The sequence below is a fragment of the Triplophysa rosa genome, linkage group LG9 (assembly GCF_024868665.1).
Source record: "Triplophysa rosa linkage group LG9, Trosa_1v2, whole genome shotgun sequence".
Taxonomy (NCBI): domain Eukaryota; kingdom Metazoa; phylum Chordata; class Actinopteri; order Cypriniformes; family Nemacheilidae; genus Triplophysa; species Triplophysa rosa.
In genome coordinates this window covers 23,574,939-23,599,195 of record NC_079898.1, presented here as the reverse complement: position 1 = coordinate 23,599,195, position 24,257 = coordinate 23,574,939, and the positions used below count along the sequence as shown (strand labels likewise).

The 24,257-nt window shown below is 40.4% G+C and overlaps 1 protein-coding gene across 1 annotated transcript; it reads left to right on the top strand.

The window, feature by feature from the left end:
- The first annotated feature begins 5,489 nt into the window (after positions 1-5,489).
- btaf1 (BTAF1 RNA polymerase II, B-TFIID transcription factor-associated) lies at positions 5,490-24,166 on the top strand. The gene is made up of 38 exons (XM_057341337.1): positions 5,490-5,829; positions 7,080-7,203; positions 8,143-8,257; positions 9,042-9,188; positions 12,174-12,373; positions 12,572-12,699; positions 12,785-12,914; positions 13,000-13,068; positions 13,198-13,287; positions 13,370-13,465; positions 13,861-14,037; positions 14,150-14,290; positions 14,370-14,494; positions 14,594-14,714; positions 14,931-15,035; positions 15,111-15,260; positions 15,517-15,659; positions 15,731-15,905; positions 15,986-16,189; positions 16,279-16,714; positions 17,534-17,718; positions 17,805-17,958; positions 18,097-18,206; positions 18,350-18,551; positions 18,669-18,817; positions 20,021-20,173; positions 20,286-20,407; positions 20,504-20,671; positions 20,796-20,873; positions 20,970-21,099; positions 21,193-21,334; positions 21,429-21,559; positions 21,774-21,890; positions 21,975-22,127; positions 22,260-22,471; positions 22,626-22,785; positions 22,917-23,087; positions 23,176-24,166. The coding sequence occupies exons 1-38, from the start codon at positions 5,816-5,818 to the stop codon at positions 23,317-23,319; spliced, it is 5,571 nt and encodes a 1,856-aa protein (XP_057197320.1). The 5' UTR covers positions 5,490-5,815; the 3' UTR covers positions 23,320-24,166.
- The last annotated feature ends 91 nt before the right edge of the window (positions 24,167-24,257 follow it).

Genomic DNA, 24,257 nt, shown 5'->3' with positions numbered 1-24,257 from the left:
ATGAACCAGTTTTGAGGACATATTGAATATAGTTTCCTCTTACCTGTGTTGCATAGCATATTAGAAATATAAGTAAAACGAGTATAATAATGATGTACTGTGGGTGAAAGCAATGAAATAATTAGATTTTTTTTCACATTTTTACATACATATATTCCATATATAATAAAACAAAAAACATTACATCATTGTTTCTAGATGCGCCTACAAAATGTTGTTCAAATCCCAAAGACCTTAAGTGGGATTAACGTCATGTTTTTAGGCCAGCAGAATATTCTTAAAGTATACACATATACAATAAAACCCTTAGTTTTAAAATGACGCATGCAAAATGTATACTTGAGTTTAACAAGAAACACATCAACTTACCACCAAAACCTCAGTCATGATTGTTTCTTGGTGTGTTCTTCTTGCTGTGTTTGCTTTCTTTAGTGCTCTGATTTATGAGAAGCAGAGAGACGTAAACTATAACCAGGTCTACAGGTTTGTCAGCATACAGCCCTGAACATCACAAAGTGATCATAATAATCACACATGAAAATTTATACAGTGATACACACCACTGTGGTATTATTTTGCTCTTTTTATGTTTTCTTCAGTGTAATATTTAACCCGTTGACGCAGTTTTTCTTAGTTACTGATAGACACATCAGAGGGTAAATGCACGTTTGCTTTAATTTCTGGAGCTTTGCATTTATTTGACTAAAAAAACACAGCACAGCATAGTACCTTAACCATCACATTTCACTTAAATATGCTTTATTGGTACTTTGTGGTACCAACAATTTGTGTTTTGTACTTTGTAATAGCTTAATCATAGTGTTTAGTAAGAAAGTGAGGTGTGTGACAGTCATCAGATTTGATTGATTATCAATGATTTTTTTACATTAACTGGATTGCATGATCACATTTATTGCTAATCATGTTATTGAGTTAGGAAAATTGTTATGTTATATATAACATTGTATATTGTTATATACAAAATGTGTTAATGTGCATTCTGCCCTCTGCTGGTGAATATAAATGATGTCCCCAACAAGAGTCCCAGTGAATTCTCAAGAATTCTCCCCAGTGAATCTCATCTCAGCCATTTCCATGTGCTTGTATGTACAGTACAATACATACAGCTCTGGAAAAATAACTGCAATTTGTATTCGTTTAACAAAGAAAATAAAAATCTCAAACAAGTGACATTAAGCACAGTAAAAGACATAAGAGACAAATGAAAGCGGTGATTAAAAATCAGATTCCCCAAAAATCTGATTTAGATCTCTTCCTAAATACACGCATGTAAGAACATTAGAGTGGTGTTAAAAATAAATATGAACTTTTTAGCAATATCCGAAGTCTGATTTTGACCAGTTTTCAGTTTCTGCAAATAAATGCTAACAAAAACAACATTTTATTTTGAATTTAGTACACATTTTGTCAATTCACATGCTTAATACCTTAACACATAAATAGTAAATTCAGAACAATTCTAGAGTCTCTCTCTCTCTCTCTCTCCCCAATTAAGACATTGACCATGAACTAAGAACATTTGGTGTTTTATTTGTAGCATATTATCTATACATTCTTGTTTGGTAATGTCTTCATGTATGCATACTTTTAATGAAAACAATCATTTTATCATCTCTGATGTAAACATTATGAACGCACAGGTAAAAAAGCCCTGTGATGCTACTCTAGACCCCTTTATGCTCTCGTTCATAAGAATATGTTAATGTACACTAATAAATATCATTACAAAGCATAATTTTCTCTTGGTCCATTCCAGCTGTGTTTTCAGAACAGATGATTCAGATGTGTGGATCATCACTGCATGCAGTCATTCATTGTGAGTTACATGGGTTCATGTCACCACAATAACCAGTAAACGAGAGAAATTGTTGCCCTTGTTTTCTTCGATCACATTTCCATGTGATGTTATTCTGTATTCTTCTGAATGACACGACCCGTCTCAAGATGCAGATCCTCTCAGATCTCTGTATTCTTTAATATGATGCAGAGTGTTTGGATCTGCATCCACCAGGCCAACAGAAAGCAGTTTGGCAATAAGATGAAGCTCCTTTTCATTAATTTTCCACTGTAAGAAAAAAAACTGTAGATGTATTAATATGCATTTATTGCATTTCAGATCTTCAAGCTAAAGATAATTTATACAGATATGTTTCATAATCTAGATATTTTACCTTTTTGTTGAACAAGGTTTTATCAGCGGTATTGCCACCTCTGGGGTTTTTCTATGCCATAAAAATGAGTCATTTAGCATAATTAAAACAGAAGATTTAATGCAAAATAAGCAACATTGAGATTTGCCTTCCTTTCTGGACTTTTTGTGTACAAACATAAACCACACAAACTGATAATGTTTCAGTTTGTGTTTTTCACTGGTAATCTTATATCTTCCAAGCAGCATCCAGTTTGATGAAGGAAAAACTATTTTTTATTTACTACATCAAGCAAGCACATGATGTAGGCAGTATTATGTAGAAGCACTTTACTTCTGAAATGAGCGTGAACTCCCTCTCTCCACCTGCTTTTGTTATTAAATCATTCTCTAAAACGTCTTCTACGCACAATAGATATAACAGCAAGAATAATCATATGTTATTTGTTGCTAACTTTTAGAACCAGATTAACCAGTTATGAGGATATATTGAATAATTTCCTCTTACCTGACTCAGACCATTGGACATGCACATTATAATGCCAATAAGTCCCAACACAACCTGTAGGTGGATGATTTTATTATGTAAATTGAGTCATTATGTATTACATATTGTTAACATTATACTGTATATGTATTATGTACATGTCGTATAATGGTATATAATGGGAATTGATGTCACATTTTTAAGCCATTGAATGTTTTGTGTAGACAAAGAGTACTTGGTTATATGAGAAACATGGTTTGAACGGTTCTTTTGTTATCGACCAGGAATAAAGATACTGATTGGTCACTATTGGGGCATGTTGTCACATTATATGATATAAATTGTAATAGTGGGACTTCGCTAATAAAACGTCTATTAAAGCATTATCAAAATTATTATGAATGACAAAAACTAGCATACAAACCAACTAAAACTGTAATCAATAAATTGTTTAAATTAGCAACAAAGCATGTGACAACCTGCCCCATACACCTGTTCTAAGAACAAACATTCCCATTAAAATCTATCTTTATTCCATAGTTACTCTAATGTAAACAAGTTTTGTAAAACACTATTATGAAAATATGATCATACAAGATTTTAAGTTTTCAAGTTTCAGGAAATGAGGTTTAAAGCATATAAGTTCCAAAACTACTAGCATTTATGCTGTTTCACTCAAAGCACATATAAAACATTGTAGCATATGTGAACCTGGATTACAAAACCAGTCTTAAGTAGCACGGGAACATTTTTAGTAAAAGACAAAAATACATTGTGTGGGTCAAAATTATCGATTTTTCTTTTATGCCAAAAATCATTAGGATATTAAGTAAAGATCATGTTCCATGAAGATATTTTGTAAATTTCCTACCTTAAATATATAAAAACTTTATTTTTGTGAGTGGATGGTCTGCCACAGTGCCCCTGATTAACAACTTCAAAGGCAATTTTCTCAATATTTTGATTTTTTGCGCTCTCAGATTCTTGAGTTTTACACGGTTATATCTCAGCCAGATATTGTCCTATTCTAACAACTCATATATCTATAGAAAGTTTATTTATTCATCTTTCAGATTATGTAAAAATCTCAATTTCGAAAAATTGACCCATAAGACTGGTTTTGTTGTCCAGGGTCACATATATTATATAATTAATTGTCTTAAGATAAAAATAAAAAAACTTACCCCTACAAAGTACAACATTTGTGTTTCTTAGTGTATTCTTCCTGCTGTGTTTGCTCTCTTGAGCGCTGTGATTTATAAGATGCATAGAGACAGTCATGGGCTGTCGCACAGAACCAGGTCTACAGGTTTAACCGCACATGTAAGAATCTTTAAGACCAGTGACAGCAATCATGAGCTTTCCACACACCGTGACACTTGAAAACCCCGAGTGACGCACAGTTCTGTCTCAAATTAGCTCCTTACATGCTGTTTTAAGTAACATTTTCCCCTCTGTGTTTTTCTTTTAGTTACTGATAGAGGAATCAGGTCAAGACACACACTGAAACTTTGTTTTTATTGCAAAATCCATTCACTTTAAAAATAGTAAGGATTACGTTAGCCCATATTACAGCGTTGAGTTAAAGATTTTATTTTATAACTTTTATTTTAATCACTCACTTGTTTCAAGAGATGTTTTTAAAGCAATGTGTATGTACATATATAAAATCCCAAAACACAAATCTCTTTCAACAACACATGATGGGAGCTAGTAAAAAAATCATATTTTACATATAGCCTACATGTTTATGACAGCCTGTTGTTTTTAAGATAATATGATGACGGGAGTGTTGCAAGTGTTTTTTTTCTGTGAAGCAGGTGTATTACAGCAATTTTATCTCAATGAGGCAATGATCATTCCATAACAAAGCTTCACCTAAAACTCATACTGGGCATCACCACAAGATGGGGCCAAAACACAGGTAGAAATCATTAGAACCACTCACTAATGTATTACTCAAAACAACTGTTTACTGATCAAAATGACTTAAAATTTAGTTTTAAGTTAAGTTATACCCAAACTCGCTATACTGTAATGTGTTGCTGCAATTTTGGCCTCTAAATAAAATTTGCTATGAGTTAGTGACTATGAATTTAATGTGGTCTGTAATAGCTTAAGCAAACTAATAGTAAAGAATATGAACATTTTGATTTAACTACTAAAATTTAAATTATTATTTTGTTCGCAATTATTGCAAAGACAAGGCACTAGACAAGATAAAAACAGCTGTAATGAAGCAGTTGTTTCATTGTGATTGTCAATCTTTGTTTGTGTGTAAATATAGTAAGTATAATGATAATAAAAACATTAAGTCATAATAAGTCATTTCTGTTTCTCAGTAAAACATCGTGTCTGGGTGTTACATTTATTAATTTATTTATTTAAGCATGCCACAAACACACAAGAAAAGTACACCACACTTAAAAAAAGCACGAAATAAAGTTAAATACACGTAACATGAACAGTTCTGCTTTTAATATTCCGCATTAGACTTGCTGTTAAAGCAATTTTAGAATAAGACAGAATTTTAAGCATACGGATATTTTAAGCATACGGATACAGTGTATTGTACGTATGTCTTAATTAGATCATTAAAATAAATGTGAAAATGTTATTTAAGATAATATCGTAGTTTTACGCACCAATCAAATAAGGATATTTGTACACTGAAATATGACTAAATAAGACTAAAGCTAAAACAATCGTGTTTCCGGCGCAGACTTTTTCCTCTTCTGCAGGCTTCCCCTTGACAAATGCGTTTTGATTGGTCAGCGGGAGACCATGTAACCAATCACAGCGCGCCTACCATGGAGGAAGGAATAAATGCAAGATGGCTTCTCGTATAAAACCAGTTGCCTGGCTTCTCTTTTGTGATCAACAAAATTACTTCCCACCCGTTATTCGATTAAAATATCGTCTTCGGGGAAGTGCTGAAGGCTGAATTCGTCTGTGCGCTGGTGTAGGTGTTACACAGCGTCTTCGGGCGCTGTGGGAGAATTTTAATAAGCAAGCGGGGCGATTTTGAGCCGCCGCGCGAGAGATCGGGCCTGTCGGCTCACGCGACGAACAGCAGCGCGAGACCGAACCTGAACCCGAGTCCAAGCGCGAGCGCGAGCCTGAACCCGAACCTAAAACCGGACACCCTCACCGTTCCCATGGCCGTTTCAAGGTTGGTCAGTTGCCCTGCTGGTGGCTGGTTGGCTGCGGGACCAGCATCCCGCATAGTTCGTCTTAATTTTAATATTTTTTCATGTGTTTGTCAAATGTGGCGTTAATAACATTTCTTATGCGTTTACGTTTTATGTGTAGCCTATATGTCAAATGTTTCGTTAGTAACGGTTATGTTCTTGAATTTGAAATAACCCTCACTTGTTCCTTTAATAACGGCTAATATACTGTAACGTTACTTATAATATACGTTTCTGTGAGATGTAAGTAGTTGCTGTTAGTATTTGTAACATTTTTCGCGTAATAATTTATCACAGGAGACTGCCAAACGGAATACCATCCCATAATTCAACACGCCCAAACATGTGGGATTTTGTTATCCTACGCAGACGAGTCTACCATACATTAGCAGTATTCTGTCTATTTCCGCTGTGTTATGAATTCATCTGCGAGTGATTCGCATTAATGGGTCTTTTTTAGCCTGCTAAGTCTGTAGTTAATGTGTAAATCCAGGGGATGATTAGTGGACTAACCCCACGCAGTGTCATCCATCTGAGGGTTAGCCACAGCCAATGAGCGCTTTTCTCCCACGTTAGCATCTGAAGGCAGTATTCATTTCTCTTTCTCCATCATTTCACTTCCTGCAGTAGGTTAACGTACTGTTATATAACATGTCTGTCAGGATGGTGAGAGGGAAGCTGTTGCAAATGCTCTGTTTTTACACTTCAACACATTGTGCATGTGTGTAGTTGGTCAATTACAGTTTATGAACATACTATTGGGGTGAGAAATGCTTAACACGTGCATCTGTCAACGGACACCTGACCAGAGAAAGATGTTAATATTGCATTAGTGGGCGTGTAATCAGATGTATGTGATCATGTAGTCTGCCTCTGTCATTTTCATTAAAGGGATGGGTCGTCTAAAAATGAAAATGATCATGTACCTGCCCTTGTGTCATTCCATACATGTATGGCTTTCTTTCTTCTGCAGAACACAAAAGATGTTTTGAGGAACGTTGGTAACCAAAAAACATTGACCCCCATTGACTTACATTGTATGAACACAAAACCACCGAAACATTTCTCAAAATATCCTCTTTTGTGTTAAATGGAAGAAATAGTCAAATACTTGTTTTGAAGGACATGAGGGTGACTAAATGATGTAATGTTTATTTTGGGGTGGACTGTCCCTTTAAGACTGAAAGATATATAATAATATAATAACACTGTCCTCTCTTGGTTGTTTTAGGCTAGAACGTCTGTTTATTTTACTGGATACAGGGACGACTCCTGTCACCAGAAAAGCAGCGGCTCAGCAACTGGGAGATGTAGTGAAGCTTCACCCACATGAACTCAATAACCTGCTGTCAAAGGCGAGTTTTCAGATTTAGTTTGATTTTTGTTTGTATGGAAGACCCTAGGATGTCATGGGGGACGTGAAGCCAAATGTTGACGGCTATGAAAGCTCATCAGTCTGTTGTGTTCTGATGCAAAAGCCATTAGTATGGCAGCCAATGTAGATAAACTGGATATTGACTACGCTATCTGAGTGAATGTGTCTTCCATAATAAGAGAGCGTTAACCATCAGTCCATATAAATGGATATAATAAACAAACCATGCATTGGGTGGAGTGAGCAAAGCTTTAGACTTGCATAACACTTTTAACAATGGCTACATTTATTATCATGCTGCTTTGCATTATACCACGGTTTTAAAGCGATCATCATATTGTGTTTACATTGTATGTTACTGTTCCATGGAAGTAACATTTTGTAGTGTTCCGTGGCAATATAACACACTTGACATTTGAATTGCAAACGTCAACAGTAGCATATTGATTCAGATGAGAAGAGATTAGGATCTCTGGAGTTATTACTGTACTTGGCTTGGGAGTGTCTGTTATCTGGGAACGTCATGTGGTCTGGGTGCGAGCCTTCTGAAACTTAATGAAATAAGTCTTTAATTGTAATGTTACTTATGTAATTAAAGGAGAAATAAAATAGGGTGAGGATGATACCTAACACAGTGATAACCTTGGCCATGCTGTGCAGTCCATTATCAGACTCTCCGTAGTGATTTTGTTTTCTGATGGGATACCAGCAGTTTTTTTACAAGCACTGTTGTTTTAACGTTTGAAAGTAGGCATCTGTATAAAACCGTGGTCAAAGGTGAAACGTATACGTAGTTGAATAGTTTCCACTTTGTAAGTGTCAGCAATTCAAAGTGAGTTCAAGTGAGGATTTGACTTTTATGTAACCTGTTGCAGGCTCCAAGTATTCATTTGTTTTCTTTTTCTCTGGTCCCAAAAAGGTTTTAACATACCTGAGGAGTCCAAACTGGGATGCACGAATCGCAGCAGGACAGGCCGTAGAAGCCATAGTGAAGAATATTCCAGAATGGAGCCCGGCTCCAAAGCCAAAAGATGGTGAGCTGAATTATTCTTGGATTGCTTAACCAAAAGAGGTGAAATTGGGTTAAAACATTTTAAGACTCTACATCACTGCCAGAACTGGTTATATGTGACTCTGGACCACAAAACCAGTCATAATGGTCAATTTTTTTAAATTGACATTCAGATATCATCTGATATGTGAATAAATAAGCTTTCCATATTTGGCTCAGATACAACTATTTGAAAATCTGGTATCTGAGGGTGCAAAAAAATATTGAGAAAATTGCCTTTAAAGTTGCCCATTAGAGGCACTATAGCAGGCCGTTGCTAAGAAGAAACAACCTGATGACGTTGTGAAGAGTAGATGAACCCGAAAGCAGAAATTCTAAACTTTACAAAGGTACAAAACCTGAGTGGGTAATTCTCAAAGAGCGGGCAGTAGCAAGTGAAGTTTGTAGATGTGTTTCCGGCCATTCTCACAAAAATAAAGTTTTTATATATTAGTACACGGTACTAAATTTACAAAATTACCTTCATCGAACGCAATCTTTACTTAATATCCTAATGATTTTTGGCAAAAAAGAAAAATAGCTCATTTTGACCCATACAATGTATTGTTGGAAATTGCTAGAAATATACCTGTGCTACTCATGACTGGTTTTGTGGTCCAAGGTCACATATTGTCTGTGCATGTGACATCATGGAATTGTTTTTTTAAGCCAAACTACAGAACTGATTTCTGTTATCAACAACTAACAAGTCTGATGGTTGATGGTCTCTTGCTGAGCGTGTGCTCTGTTCTGTGTGTTGTTCTCAGAAGTGTGTGCAGAAGACATGTCTCCAGAGGAAATCTCCTCAGACAGACTGAGTTTCTACAGGTTCGATATCTCCCGGCTGCTCAAGCACGGAGCGTCCCTGCTGGGCTCTGCGGGTGCAGAGTTTGAGCTGCAAGATGACAAGTCAGGTGTGATTGAATCTCTCTCCCTTGTGTGTTAGCTCTTTGGCTTTGTCATTTTCTGGTCGTTAGTGATGGTTGCTCATTTGATCGACGGTAGGGAGAGATGACATGCCTAATAATTAAACTTGCTTCATGTTATAAACGGGTATGGCAGGATAAGCGACTTATCAATTAAACTAGGGATGCACCGAAACGAAAATTCTTGGCCGAAGCCGAACATGATGTGAAACACTTGGCTGAAGGCCGAATAATACCGAACATGTTTTTTTTGCATTTCTTCTATTTATTAAGCCATTTTTTCCACTATTGCACAAACTGAATAGTCAAAATGTGCTTTTTATAATTTATCTTGCTTTTCAATACAATACAACTTAATATAAAATTGAGCAAAACAGTAAATTCAAATAAAAGATTGAGCCCTCCCTTCATGAATAGCCTATAGTAATTAGGCCTATAACTGACTGCTAAAAGAATGTAATGTAAGTTACTCTGTACCCCTACAACAAAACACTTCATTAAAAAGTGTCATTCCACATTAGGCCTATAAGATAAAAATACAAATAAACTAAAACTGTTGGATTATTATAGGCTACATTGCAAAATGATTTGAGAAAAAAAAAACATCCAATGCAAGCAATTCTGACGGATGCTGACTGACAACCATTTCAGTTCACGTCTCTCCTCCAAACTCCGCCCACAAAAGCTGACTGTTCTCTCGGAAGGTGCACTCGTGGATGCACTGAACATACTTTGACAAGTTGTTTAGTACAGGGAACTGTGTGCACGCGACCACTGTATGATGTCAAAGGATGTCGCGAGCGGCGGAGCCCGCTTCCGTCTGAAGTAAAGTTACCGACCGGTAAAGACGCTTTCATTCGTAAATTTACTTCTGTGCGGCAAGTCCCGTTCTGTGTCTTTCTCTGACACTTTGTCTTTGCTCCACACGCACACACACACACTGCCAAAATGTTTTCGGCAGTAATAAAGCGCATACGTCTCTCTCTCTCTCTCTCGCTCTCTCTCTGCGCTGGTTGCTGCTTGATCGTATCACAAGTCATGTTTGGTAAAATTTATTCGGCCACTTCGCATTTTCGGTGGCCGAACATTCGGTGCATCCCTAACCATTATTCTAACTTTGTTAGCGCCTTGCTTTATCAGCTGAGGTCAAAAAACACTTTAGGCGTGTCTTTTATTTGCGTTTCCAAAAAGAAAGAAGAAATTTAAATAGCAGTGACTTGTATTTTGTCCTTGAACAAAACACACAGTGGCTTTGCATTTACATCTTGATTTCTCATGTTTGTTTTTCAGTAGTGGTGTGCTAAGGCAGATTTTGCTTACGCAAATCACACAGACGATAAAATGAGTAAAAAATTATCCTGTAGACTTAATGTGCCATTTTCACAAATCATATAAAATTGTAAACCTGTGTGCTATCAAGCACCCAAAACACCACGTATGTGAAGACATTTTACTTCTAGCATTTCAGGGCTGTACAGTGCGACACGTGCTACGAAAAAATCGGTCTGTGCTGCTAAGAATAAATGTAGTAGTGTAGCTTATGTGCGATAAAGAGTTGAACGAGCATTAGACAGAGCCGCCTGTTTGTGTGAAGTGCGTTTGTCGTTGTGCTTGTTCATGTGTGAGGTTAACTAATTGCGCAACAGTATTTATTTTCGTTTATATTCCATTTTTGCGATTTAAACTTGTTTTCCCGGCTGCATTAAGTCCATTTATCTGCAGCGCTGTGATTTGCTTTGTAACATAAGCGGAATTCTACTATTTAAAGGGGTGATATGACACGGCTAAAACGAATATTATTGTTTGTTTTAGATGTAAAGCAACGTGTATTCACGATTTAAGGTTAGAAAACGCTGTATTTTCCACGTACCGTGCATGTTTGTATCTCCTCTTTGCCCCGCCTCTCTGAAACGCGCAGATTTTTTACAAAGCTCATGGCTCTGAAAAGCGAGGTGTGCTATGATTGGCCAGTTAACCAGTGCGTAGTGATTGGTGGAATACTGCAAGTGTGTGACGGAAATGAAACGCCTCTTACCATATTTAGAACATCAGGTTCCTCTTCAATTGTACTGACAGGTACGCCCACCTTACTTGCGTATACATTTGGGCGGTCTTAGTCAAATCAGACCACCAACTGACGTATATTTGTGGGGGTGTGGTTACACAAGGCGTTTCAGGCAGGTCTGGGTGAGCATTCGCTTTTAGATAGAATGCATCTTTTGTTCCCACACTTTCATTTTTACGTGCAATTTTACGTGTCTAATACATGCATGGGCAACTTATAATACACCAAAGACACCGAAAAACACGTATTCGCGCCATATGACCCCTTTAAAAATGTCCTCTGCTTGTTCTGCGTGTCTATGAGTGAATGAGTTGCACAGTTTAACATGTTACAAGCGCGACACTCGTGGATCTGTCTGTATCTAAATATATGAGGACATAAACACAAGAACTTCATCCACAGAGTTGTTCGAAGTTTATTTTATGAACGTTTCACTCCCTGCGTTCCATTCAGAAGTGATCATCTCTATGCTCTACTCCCTTCGAAGAGTAACGCTCAATGTGTAAGCTCTAGAGGGAAAAACGCAATTGTATCTCTTAACGTGTAAAACAAAAACAACGTCATTGTCTCTTTATTTGGAGCGATGGTTTGTGTGGTGTCCCCTTCCCGAAGAGCCCTTCGGAGGGCGATATATCCCTTTTGGAACGCACTACAAGACTTTTGCTCAGATTTTGCCCAGATTTTCAGTCTGGACTTGTTGCAGAAAGTCTGTGCCAGTCTGCAGATTTGATCAGTTAGTGTGTTTCTATCTGAAACGTTCAAAACGTCTGCAAGTGTATGATGTCTAGTTTAAAGAAATTCTGTTCAGATTTTAAAAGTCTTGTAGTGTATTCCAGCCGTTAGACTGTTGTGTGTGATTCTGTAACAACAGTGCATCACACGTGTCGTGATTATGGTCTCATTTCCAGGTGAGATGGATCCCAAAGAGCGACTGGCCCGACAGAGGAAGCAGTTACAGAAGAAGTTGGGATTGGATATGGGTGCGGCGATTGGCATGGACACAGAGGACCTTTTTAACGACGAGGACCTGGAAGACGTCTGTGCTTCCAGTACCAACAGAACACAGCCCGGTAGAAGCCTAGGTTTTCCCCTCTCGTGCAACCATATGGTGAGTTGTGCTGGAAAGGCATTCGAAAGATACAGTGATGGTCAGACATAGTTTACATTACATTTATATTTATGGACTTTTAGACTGACAACTGGGTCAGTATCAAAACAAGCTTCGGATGATGGTTTGGTTTTTTTTGCCTGATGCATCACTGATGCAGCGGTGTGAGAGTTATGGTATTGCTGTGTTTTTATTCAGCCGGCAGCAGAACTTATAGATTCTGAGTTTCGCCCAGGCATGAGCAATCGACAGAGGAACAAGGCTAAGAGGATGGCCAAACTGGTGGCAAAGCAGAGATCCAGAGACATGGATCCCAATGAAAAGAGGTGAAGCTGGGTTTATTTCTGATTTGTGAAGATCATTAAGGTGTGTGGGTAAGCATCGTGATCATTTCCCTTACGTTTGCTACAGTAATGACAGTTTTGAAGGAGAACCGGAGGAGAAACGGCGGAAAACCACAAATGTAGTCATTGAGCAGCCAGCGACAGACAGCAAAGTTTTAATTGATAATGTCCCTGATAACTCCAGTTTATTTGAGGAGGTGTGTGACATGCTCTCGCTTCACTTCATGCTGTACACATTCAGTGTTATGTTTGTGACTAATATTTGCCGTCTTTGTTTTGCAGACTCAGGAATGGCCTCTGGAAAGCTTTTGCGATGAGCTGTGTAATGATCTCTTCAATCCCTCGTGGGAGGTACGGCTAAAATGCATCAGTGCTGATCAAGCTAAAACTTGCTGTATTTTTCTGCCTCTTGCAGTAAGAAAAAGCCCTGTGCAGTCGTTTTCCCTTATATTGCATATTGCATTTTGTTTGCGTGTTCAGATTCGTCACGGCGCCGGCACGGGTCTGAGGGAGGTGCTGAAGTGTCACGGTGCAGGAGGAGGAAAGATGGTCTCCAGTACGGCAGAACAGGTGTTTATAGGCTCACTGGACATGATCAGAGATCAGAGGTTTAGTGAACTTCAGTGTCTGATGTTTGATTCTTTATTCTCAGATGGAGCGGCAGCATCAGGAATGGCTGGAGGACCTGGTCATCAGGCTTCTCTGCATCTTTGCTCTGGACAGATTTGGAGACTTTGTGTCGGATGAGGTTTGTCATCTTCCTCTTAACTAATGACGTCATGTCTGTAAAGCTTTGAAGCCTGTCTGCCCTCTACTGGTTGCAGGCAAAATTTGCACATTAACAGTCGGTGTGTCAGTAGTGTCTTGCACGCTTTTTTCAAAACATATTTTGGTGCATAATACTAAGCTAAGTGTTCATGGCACTAAAGGCCACTCACAATAAACATAACCACAACACTTGTCACGTGACATTGCAGTCTAACACCATGACAAAGTGTCAGACCTGTGAGCGAAACGGCACAAAAATAACCTCATACATGATCCCTGCTCTCCTACCCTTTATAGAACAATTATATTTCAATAGAATTTCTGTAAGGACATGTGAACGGGGGGTACGAATAATCTTCATTTTTAATTGCCCAGGTGGTCGCACCTGTCAGAGAGACGTGTGCTCAGACTCTGGGTGTGGCCATGAAGCACATGACGAACAGCGGCGTTGCCATGACAGTGGATATTCTTCTCAAGCTGCTAACGGAAGACCAGTGGGAAGTTCGACACGGAGGCCTGTTGGGCATCAAATATGCTCTCGCTGTCAGACAGGTGCAGTGGTCTCTTTAAATTGGAATCGAATGTGTATGTAAATCGTCATTAATATTGTAAATATGTTTGTTTTTAATGTTTGTAACCTGCGATTGACCTCACTGACCTTCAGGATTTGATCTCGGAGCTGCTGCCTCGGGTTCTTCCTGCTATTACAGAAGGCCTGCGGGATCTGGACGATGATGTTCGTGCAGTGGCAGCGGCGGCTTTAATTCCAGTTGTTGATGGATTAGTTCAGTTGCAGCCTGCTAAGGTCTGAGCTTACACTTCAATAGCTGAAGGAGATATGGAAAGAGTTTTTTGTGTATTCATCTAAAAATGCTTGTTGATAGGTTCCCTTCATTGTCGACACACTATGGAATGCTCTTCTGGAGCTAGACGATCTCACGGCTTCCACAAACAGCATCATGACCCTTCTGTCCTCTCTGCTCACGTATCCTCAAGTCCGCCAGTGCAGGTGGATCTGTTTCAAACTTAAATGACTCCAGAATGAAAGGTGAGTTTTGTTTTTTGAATGTAAAGAGTAACTCAAATCCTGTTTTTCTTTCATTTATAGTGCACAGCAGTCTCTGACAGTATTAGTACCTCGCGTGTGGCCATTCCTGAGACACACCATCGCTTCTGTTCGCCGGGCTGCACTAGAGACCCTCTTTACCCTGCTGTCTAAAGCTGACCAGGTTGGTAATCTGTGTATTTGACCTCTTCACCAAGATGAACTTATACTGTAGCATCAACCAACATGGCTGAATCCATTTGAACTCTATACGTGAAATCCTGTTTAGTTTAATAAATAAATGCACAGCACTGAAATGATATGTTTACAGTATTGCAGTTTAAAGCACAATTGTGACATCAATACTGTTTTGATTTGTTTTCTGTTCATTTTCTTGTAGAATTGTGCAGTGTGGCTGAATCCCATCATGCAGGACATGTTAAGGCACATCTTTCAGTCCTGCATCCTGGAGAGCAACCAAGAGATCCTAGAGCTGATTCAGAAGGTCAGTCCTGCGCTTTAGGATTCGGATGAATGATATGATAATGGGTTGATTTGATGTGTTGATTGTGTTTTGCAGGTGTGGGATGAGTTGTTGCGACAGGCCCCGCAGCAGTATGTGGTGGCAGCCAGCTGTCCCTGGATGGGCGCCTGGCTGTGTTTGATGATGCAAGCAGCACACATCCCAATAGACTCAAACATGCTCCTGGAAGTGAAAGCACGCTTAAAGGTTCAAACCATCATCCTTATGTGCTGTCCCGGAATAAAGAATCAATAGTTTGACGTACTGTTTGTTACTAAACTGTAACTGCTGTTTGATTGGACGGTTCATTTGGTTCATGATTACACTATACTGTAAATGTGTTGCGAAGCACTGATAATTGTTATTTTGAGATCCACTTGTTGTCACTATGGTCATCAAAAAAGTTGAACTTACTTTGAGGTTTTACATAATATGACCCCTACCTCACTTATTTTGTCTGCAGGAGAAGTGCTCTGGAAAAAGCCGGCAAGGATCACTTCCTGTCAAAGAAACTGTGCAGGAGTACATCGGTGGAGCAGATACCATCACTGAAGATCCCGCCACACGAGACTACGTGGTGACCCGTGCACGTTTAATGGCTGCGAAGTATGTACGAAAAAAAATCACTCTTTTCTTTGCTCTGCCACACATGAGTCTAAATGCTTTTTTCCTCCCAGGCTGTTGGGGGTGCTGTGTAGTTGCATCTGCGACCCGCGGTTGAACAGCTCGTCTCAGGAACTCCGGCCTGCTGAATCTCTGGCTCAGCTTTTACTGTTCCACCTCAATTCCAAATCAGCCCTGCAGAGGATTGCGGTTGCCATGGTGATCTGTGAGTGGGCGTCCCTGCAGAAGGTGCTTTTTTTTATATAAGAAGAGGTTCAATCGCAGGTTTATTTTTTATCTCGTTACTGACACGCAGTTCTGTGTCGCAGGAATGCGACCTGCTGTCTAGCGTGGTGCAGCCCCGTCTGCTGGTCATCCTGTCCGAGCAGCTGTACTACGATGAGATCGCAATTCCTTTCACACGCATGCAGAACGAATGCAAACAGCTCATAGCTCTGCTGGCTGACGCCCACATCGACGTGAGGGAGCGCATGAACTGCACCGTGTTCACCATCGATCAGGCCAATGAGCTGGTTAGCAAAAGATTTCTAAACTTCGTAAGCTCCCTATGAAGACTGCTATATTCATGTAGTCATTTAACTCATCCCATCATATCCCATAGGTGACCACCATCTTCTCAGAATGCACCTCCTCTCTGAACCTGAAGTCCCGTCAGTTTCAGCCGCTGGACAGTAAGAAGCTCCAGGCTCAATCCACCGTGTGTGAGACCAGCGCCGAGTGGCAGCAGCTACAGCTGAGGGTTCACACCTTCACGGCCTGCGCAGTGGTGGGTTTGGCCATGCTGCCGGAGAAACTCAACCCTGTGGTCAGACCTCTGATGGAGGCGGCCCGTCGTGAAGAGAACACGCTCGTCCAGGGTTACGCCGCCTCTAGCATCGCCCGGCTGCTGCAGCTGTGCGCCAACAGAACTCCCTGCCCGAACGGCAAGATCGTGAAGAATCTCTGCGGCTCTGTGTGTGTGGATCCCATGCTCACTCCTAACGCTGCTTGTCCTGTCCCGCCGGCCAGCACTCCGACTGTTCAAGAGAGCAGTAAAGGTGACATGGCGATAACGGCTGATCTGACGCATTTGTGCTTCTGGGGACTGATTCTCGAAACCATTCTTAAGACAAAATATAAGATTGTTTTTAAGATTAATTATAGGAAGCTCGTAAGAATGTTCCTTAAAGTCCCCGTGAACCGGACATTGCGATCGTTTTTACTTCCGCATTTTGACGCATTTCGGAGTGAAATTGAGAAATTTCTAATGAGAAAAATAGTGGGCGTGGCTTTCGTCTTTCTCTGCGATATGATTGGATGTATAAAAACAGCTGTTGCATTGTGAAATTGAACTGGCAGCAGACTGACAGTTGAAGGGGAGGAGTTAACGGATGCTCCGCCCAAGCCGTCTAACATGCGTCATTTAAGATGGGTAGTCATTACAGGAAGGAAGTGCATTTTCAGATTTTAACTGAAGATTATGAGGGTACATGAATTTTAAAAGGAGAATGACCCACATTGATAAGCTAGTTACAATAAACGCTGCAATATTTCATAAAAAAATAGGCATTGTAATTTTTAATTTCACTGGGACTTTAAGTTCTCAAATATTTTCTTAAGAATGTCTTCATTTTTTCATCAGAATAAAATGACATATGCTTTGTAAATCAATCTTGAGAAATAAATGTAGGAACTGTCTTAAGAAGTTTTTTTTATTGAAGAGATGATATGGCAGTTAAGAAGAGTTTTCTTGTTAAGAATGTTTTGTGAATCCGCCTCCCGTAGAATAAATATGCTACTGCTTCTATTTCTAACGTGCAGATATTAATATTTGTATTCTACATTTTCTTGTGAAATGACGGTTTTCTCTCTTACAGCATCAGTGGCAGAGAAAGACATGATGCATCACATGGTTAATAAAACCAAGGGTATCATCACTCTCTACCGCCACCAAAAAGCAGCTTTTGCCATCACCAGTAAGAGGGGACCAACCCCCAAAGCCCCCAAAACTTCCAACAATGACCTGCCTCTTGGAGGCAGTGTTGCTACGGAAACAGATGAGGTACATAGAATGTTGTTGTTAGCAGCCTGTGTTGTTTTTAATGGCGTATGAAATATGTTAATGATCATATTCTTATATTAATCTAGAACAAGAAGCCATATCTTATCCAGCGGAGAGGGGCAGAGTTCTCCTTAACAATAGTTGCTAGGCATTTCGGTCAGGAGCTCACCAGATCTTTGCCCTATCTGTGGGAGTCCATGACTGGCCCTCTCAGGAATGCGCTGGGCACTCAGGGATTCGGTGCGTCTGCTTTGATTTACTCTCCTTATCATTAGCGTTTCGTGGGAAATCTGTTTTAAAGGTCATTGTATATCAGCAACTCGTACTGGAAATGTGACAATTAGGCATGTTTGAGATGAATCACGTGTGTTTGTGCAGATTCCAGTCATCTGTTGAAGCAGGGAGACGCTGTTGGTCAGGAGCTTGTGAACTCTTTACAGGTGCTGGAGGTCACAGCAGGAGCCATGGCCCAAGAGCTCAATCTTGTAGTACGTACACACACTTTACATATACATGCACACTGCTTCCAATGACATCTTGTTCTTTGACGGTTTCAGTCGGCGTGTTTTGCTGTCATCATTCGTCGCATTCTTTCAAGTCGGTGAGTTTCCTGTTCCATCTCTCTTCACAGTTAATGGAGCAGCTGCCTCTCCTGTGCACCTGTCTGCAGCATCCATACACAGCTGTACGTCACATGGCCGCCCGCTGTGTGGGTGTGCTCAGTAAGATCGCTACCATGGAGACCATGAACGTGTTTCTGGAGCATGTGCTGCCGTGGTTGGGTGCTATTGATGACAACACTAAGCAAGAGGGAGCCATTGAAGCCCTGGCCTGTATCCTCTTTCACACACTGTTTTTATAATGCTATTACATGTGTCCTTGTGTTTTAGACAAACACCTGAAGTGTGTTAAGGGTGTTGAGAACAGATGTTCCTTAACGCCGTGTTCAGGTGTGATGGAGCAGCTGGATGTGGATATTGTTCCCTATATTGTGCTGCTGGTGGTTCCTGTGCTGGGTCGTATGAGTGACCCCTGTGACAGCGTGAGGTTCATGGCCACACAGTGCTTTGCTACGCTGATCCGTCTGCTGCCGCTCGAGGTGTGAGATTCTTTTGCTCTTCATCAGACATGACCTTCTCAGGGATGGGATTTTTCCGTATAAATACGGATTTCCGTATTTTTTGACATCGCTGGGATCACCCACGCAAATGGCATAAATTCGATTTATTTTAATTAGTCATCATAAAGCCGGCCAACAGGATCCTTTCCACGCTCTCTACATCACGCAGACGCAAACACAGCTGTTTTTGTACTCAAAAAAGCGCGTAGTGTCATTTTTAATGAAGTGGGGAACTGAACAGCGTTTCGTAACGTATACATAAAATCCCGAGTCTGGAAGTTGAGACGTCTATATGATATGCTTTAACATCTATATACAGAGACTAAAATAGGCCATTCCATGATTTAATGGCTTGAAACGATACAAATGGCCGATCTAGTCACTTTCTAATATAAACGCATTGAAGTCTCTACTGAATGCATACATTTCAATTGCAAACACTGCATGTTGCAGTTTTAGTTAAATACCTTTATTACATGCTGATTAATGCGGACAAAAGCTGTATGAATGACGTAGATGCGCCATCTAGTGGCTGTGTATGGAAGTCCACAGTATTCTTTTCTTGTTCAATTATTGTTTAATGAATTATTGCTGATTATAATACAATTTTAAGTAGGCCTAATATAAACTACTCATAAGATGGCATTAACAAATGGCACCCCTTTTGACCTAAGCATAAGATATTTGCACAAAGCGTCAACCTATTTTATTAAATATTGTTTATGTGACTGTTCAACTAATAAACATTTATAATTACCCAATTCTGACTGGCAATTTTGTAAATATCATTTAAATAGTTCATTTTTGAACTATTCAGTTGCTAAGTGAAAGATATCTAATTTTGGCAAACAGTTGCCTGTTTTTTAAACATGTAACATTGCTGCTGTATGACATATCGCTTATTGCTTAAGTGTCTGCTAAATGACCAAATGTCAATTTTGGGGTGGGGGGGTTGGTAGATGGTGCGTGCAGTCTTCCTTCTTCTTTGTCCTTGGCTGATCACATGCAGCAGTGTGTCTGAATGAGTTTTTAGAAGAATGCAAAGTCACCTTTAAAACAAAAAACTCATACAAAAGCATCATTCCTTTCTTTTTCAGCAGTGATGTTCAGTCGTTTGAATTTTCTGTTCTACCTCTGAGTGGCTGTTTTCCCCTTTTTCATTTTCTTTTTGTTCTCGTTCAGGCTGGAATTCCAGACCCTCCATCGATGTCTGAGGATCTGATTCGGCAGAAGGCCAGAGAGCGACATTTCCTTGAACAGCTTCTGGATGGAAGGAAACTGGAGAATTACAAGATTCCTGTTCCCATCAAAGCAGAGCTGCGGAAATACCAGCAGGTGTGTGGAGCGCTTCATGGAATGTGTTTTTTTCCGGGAGAGATGCAAATCTTCCCTAAAGTGAGCATCAGCTGTTTGTTCGTTCTGAAGCTCTTTCTGTTCTCTCATGTAGGATGGTGTGAACTGGCTGGCGTTTCTGAACAAGTACAAGCTTCATGGTATTTTGTGTGATGATATGGGTCTGGGTAAGACCCTGCAGTCCATATGTATACTGGCTGGAGATCATTTTCTCAGGTATAACCTAAAACCAGCTTCATCCATCATGTTGCTTTGCATGAACGGCTCTGTTCTGCTACCATAATGCATATGTCTTATGAATTTTGTGTGCAGAGCTCAGGCGTACAGCAAGACCAAGGCACCTGACTGTTGCCCTTTACCCTCTATAGTGGTGTGTCCACCCACCCTGACCGGTCACTGGGTGGATGAGGTGGGCAAGTTTTCTTCCAAAGAGTATCTCAATCCTCTGCACTACACTGGACCACCAACAGAACGAGCACGGTACCGTTTACAAAATATTTAGAACGTAACATCACATGTTTTGAACCTGGATGAAAACTAAGCTATGTTTAGCATTGCATCTACAATAGATGCCCAGCAGACAAGACGTGTCTCATTTTTTCAGATTACAACACCAGGTGAAGAAACACAATCTCATTGTTGCCTCATATGATGTTGTTAGGAATGACATCGACTTTTTCAGGTAACAGTCTATTTGCATGTTTCATTCAGACAGTTTAACTGCTTATTTAACGTTTTTTTTTTTTACATAAAATGGTATCTTCCTCCTCCCATACAGGGATATTAAATTTAATTACTGTATCCTTGATGAGGGTCACGTCATTAAGAACGGGAAAACCAAACTCTCCAAAGCCATCAAGCAGTTAAATGCCAACTATAGAATAATCCTCTCAGGAACGCCCATTCAGGTGAGAGTAAAGCATGCAGACTTGTGCATCTTAGTTTCAAACATTCAAGGTTTTGTTAACGCTTGAAACTCTTCTCTATTTGTTTTCTCATAGAACAATGTTCTGGAGTTGTGGTCACTCTTTGACTTCCTGATGCCAGGCTTTCTGGGTACCGAGCGTCAGTTTGCTGCCCGCTACGGGAAGCCCATCCTCGCCAGTCGAGATGCTAAAAGTTCATCGCGCGAACAGGAAGCAGGTGAGATGCTTTTTTCTGTTGAATTCTTGTTAACTTGGTTGACCGTTTAATGTTGCACTATATTCGATGAAATACATGGGTGTGTTTGTCTCAGGTGTGCTGGCGATGGAAGCTCTGCATAGACAGGTTCTGCCCTTCCTGCTGAGGAGAATGAAGGATGACGTTCTTCAAGATCTGCCGCCCAAGATCATACAAGATTACTATTGCAACCTCAGTTCTCTACAGGTACGACATGTTTAGCCACACACATACGTTTTGAGGATGTGGTTAAGCGTTTCTTGTGAGTTAAGAGATGTGCAGTGAAGTTTTGAGTGCAGAATGCTGCATTGAAGGTTCAAAGTGTAACTTGACGGTGTTACAAAATGCTGCAGTTAATCCACGTTTCTAAATGCTAGAATTATACGCTGTCCCTCATATTCCTTCACCCGTGCCTGTTCAGGTTCAGCTGTACGAGGACTTTGCGAAGTCTCGTGCGAAGGTGAACGTGGATGATGTGATTTCTGCACCAGAGGAAGAGGAGAAGCCCAAACTCAAAGCCACTGGGCACGTCTTCCAGGTCTGATGTTATGAGAGTTGTGTGATGATATGCAGATGTTACTGTCAGACAGGGCGTGTGTGACGATGGTGGTTTTTGTTTCAGGCTCTACAGTATCTGAGGAAGTTGTGTAATCACCCAGCGCTGGTATTGACCCCTCAACACCCAGAATACAAACACATCACAGAACAGCTGGCTAGCCAACACTCCAGCCTCCGAGACATCCAGCACGCTCCCAAACTGTCTGCGCTTAAACAGGTCTTTCCACCAAAACCCTACTAAACCGTATCGTCTCTGTGTGTTTAATAACATTCACATAATAATAGCTGATATGACGAGCAGTCCAGTGATGTATAGAGTGTCATGATTGTCATGTGTTCTCTGATGTAGCTCTTGTTGGACTGTGGGCTGGGTTCTTCGGGAACATCTGATGGTGGCACAGAGGCTGTGGTGGCCCAACACCGTGTTCTCATCTTCTGTCAGCTGAAGAGCATGCTGGACATTGTGGAGCAAGATCTGCTGAAAGCACAGCTGCCCACCATCACCTACCTCAGACTGGACGGAAGCGTTCAGGCTGGCCTCAGACACTCCATAGTCTCCAGGTGAGTCCTCAGACAGGCTAACATTTCGGTATGTTGGATTTATACTTTGTATACCTTGTTTGCTTTACATTGACTTGAATAACCCAATGAGCATTGTACACAACTTTGTTCCAAATAAATGTTATTGAATTGAGTTTTTTCCCCTCTCCTACAGGTTCAATAATGACCCATCTATAGATGTCCTGCTGCTCACCACTCATGTGGGTGGGCTGGGATTGAATCTCACAGGGGCCGATACCGTAGTGTTTGTGGAGCACGACTGGAACCCGATGAGAGATCTCCAGGCCATGGATCGAGCTCACAGAATAGGACAGGTACTGAAGATGACCTCCATGTTTATTAAAAATAAGCTGATCAAGTCATCCAAAATCTACTGATGGGTTTTGCCATGCATTTCTTTTTCAAACTGTGAACGATTTCCGTTAACAAATGTTGTGTGTTGTAGAAACGTGTGGTCAATGTTTATCGTCTCATCACACGGGGCACGCTGGAGGAAAAGATCATGGGATTGCAGAAGTTTAAAATGACCATCGCTAATACAGTCATCAGTCAGGAGAACACCAGTCTGCAGAGCATGGGCACAGAACAGCTGCTCAACCTCTTCACACTAGACAAGGTCAGTTCCTATACGCTGTATATACACACAAACACCACACCCACTCCCCCACACGTGCATACTGACACCGCTTTGTGTTCATATTCAGGACGAGAAGGCAGAGAAGAGCGAGTCGGGATCCTCGGGTAAATCCAGTATGAAGTCTGTTCTGGATGGGCTGGGTGACCTGTGGGACCAGCAGCAGTATGAAAACGAATACAACCTGGACAGCTTCATGCATTCGCTCAAATGAACCCAGCGCACTCGCATCAGGCAACCAGAAAAGACTCGACGTGTAAAGTGACGCTTGGTGTCACCGATGGGACGTTCGCAAGCACTGTAGCTATCGGATCGTTAACACTCCAGTCTTAAAATTCTTCTGCCAGGCTCATACAGATCTGAGATCTGTGCTTACGAGAGCATCTAAACTGTGTTATTCAATTTGTCACTGGAAGAAGTCTTAAAGCTAATCTTAAAAGTGTTGTACATGCATCTGTGTGTACGGATTATAATGTTTGAACCTCAGGATTTTCACCTTACCATCCGTATCCGTGACAGTATTACCAGACACACATGATTGAAGAGAACCTGTCATTCAAGAACTGGAACGCACAGAAACTGCTCTGTCCTCCTGTAAATCAGCAAAGGACAGTGTAATGGTTCATTCAGCCCACTAGGGGGAGCTTAACTAACTCTTATAGGATTATATGAAGGGCTTTCTGCTATTCCTTCAGACACTTCATTGAAAATGTCTTCAATGCACTGACTGTGATATTTAGGTACACAGGGAAGAGCAGCAGGACACTCTCCTGAAACTTTGTAGAGTTTTAAAAGGAAAAAAAATAGGACTTGTAAATATCTGTTATTTGCCATTTTTGGGTAAGCCGGTAGAATTTTAATAAATTCTAATGAGCTCTTTGAAAATGTGTCTTGTATGTTTGCATTCATGAAAATGTGAGAATGAACTGATGACCATGTTTATTTCTAATCTTGTCTCATTGTATGTACCATTGACTTGATATCTGAATGACTGATATCATTTTAGGTGCTACTGCATCTATGCCCAAACTGCTCATTGCTGCTAAGAGAACGCAAGTAAATGATTCTGAAATTTAGTTAGCTTGTTTTATGAAATTAGCTAATGAATTATTATCCCATAAGATACATATATCAGTGCAAGACCTGTAGAGA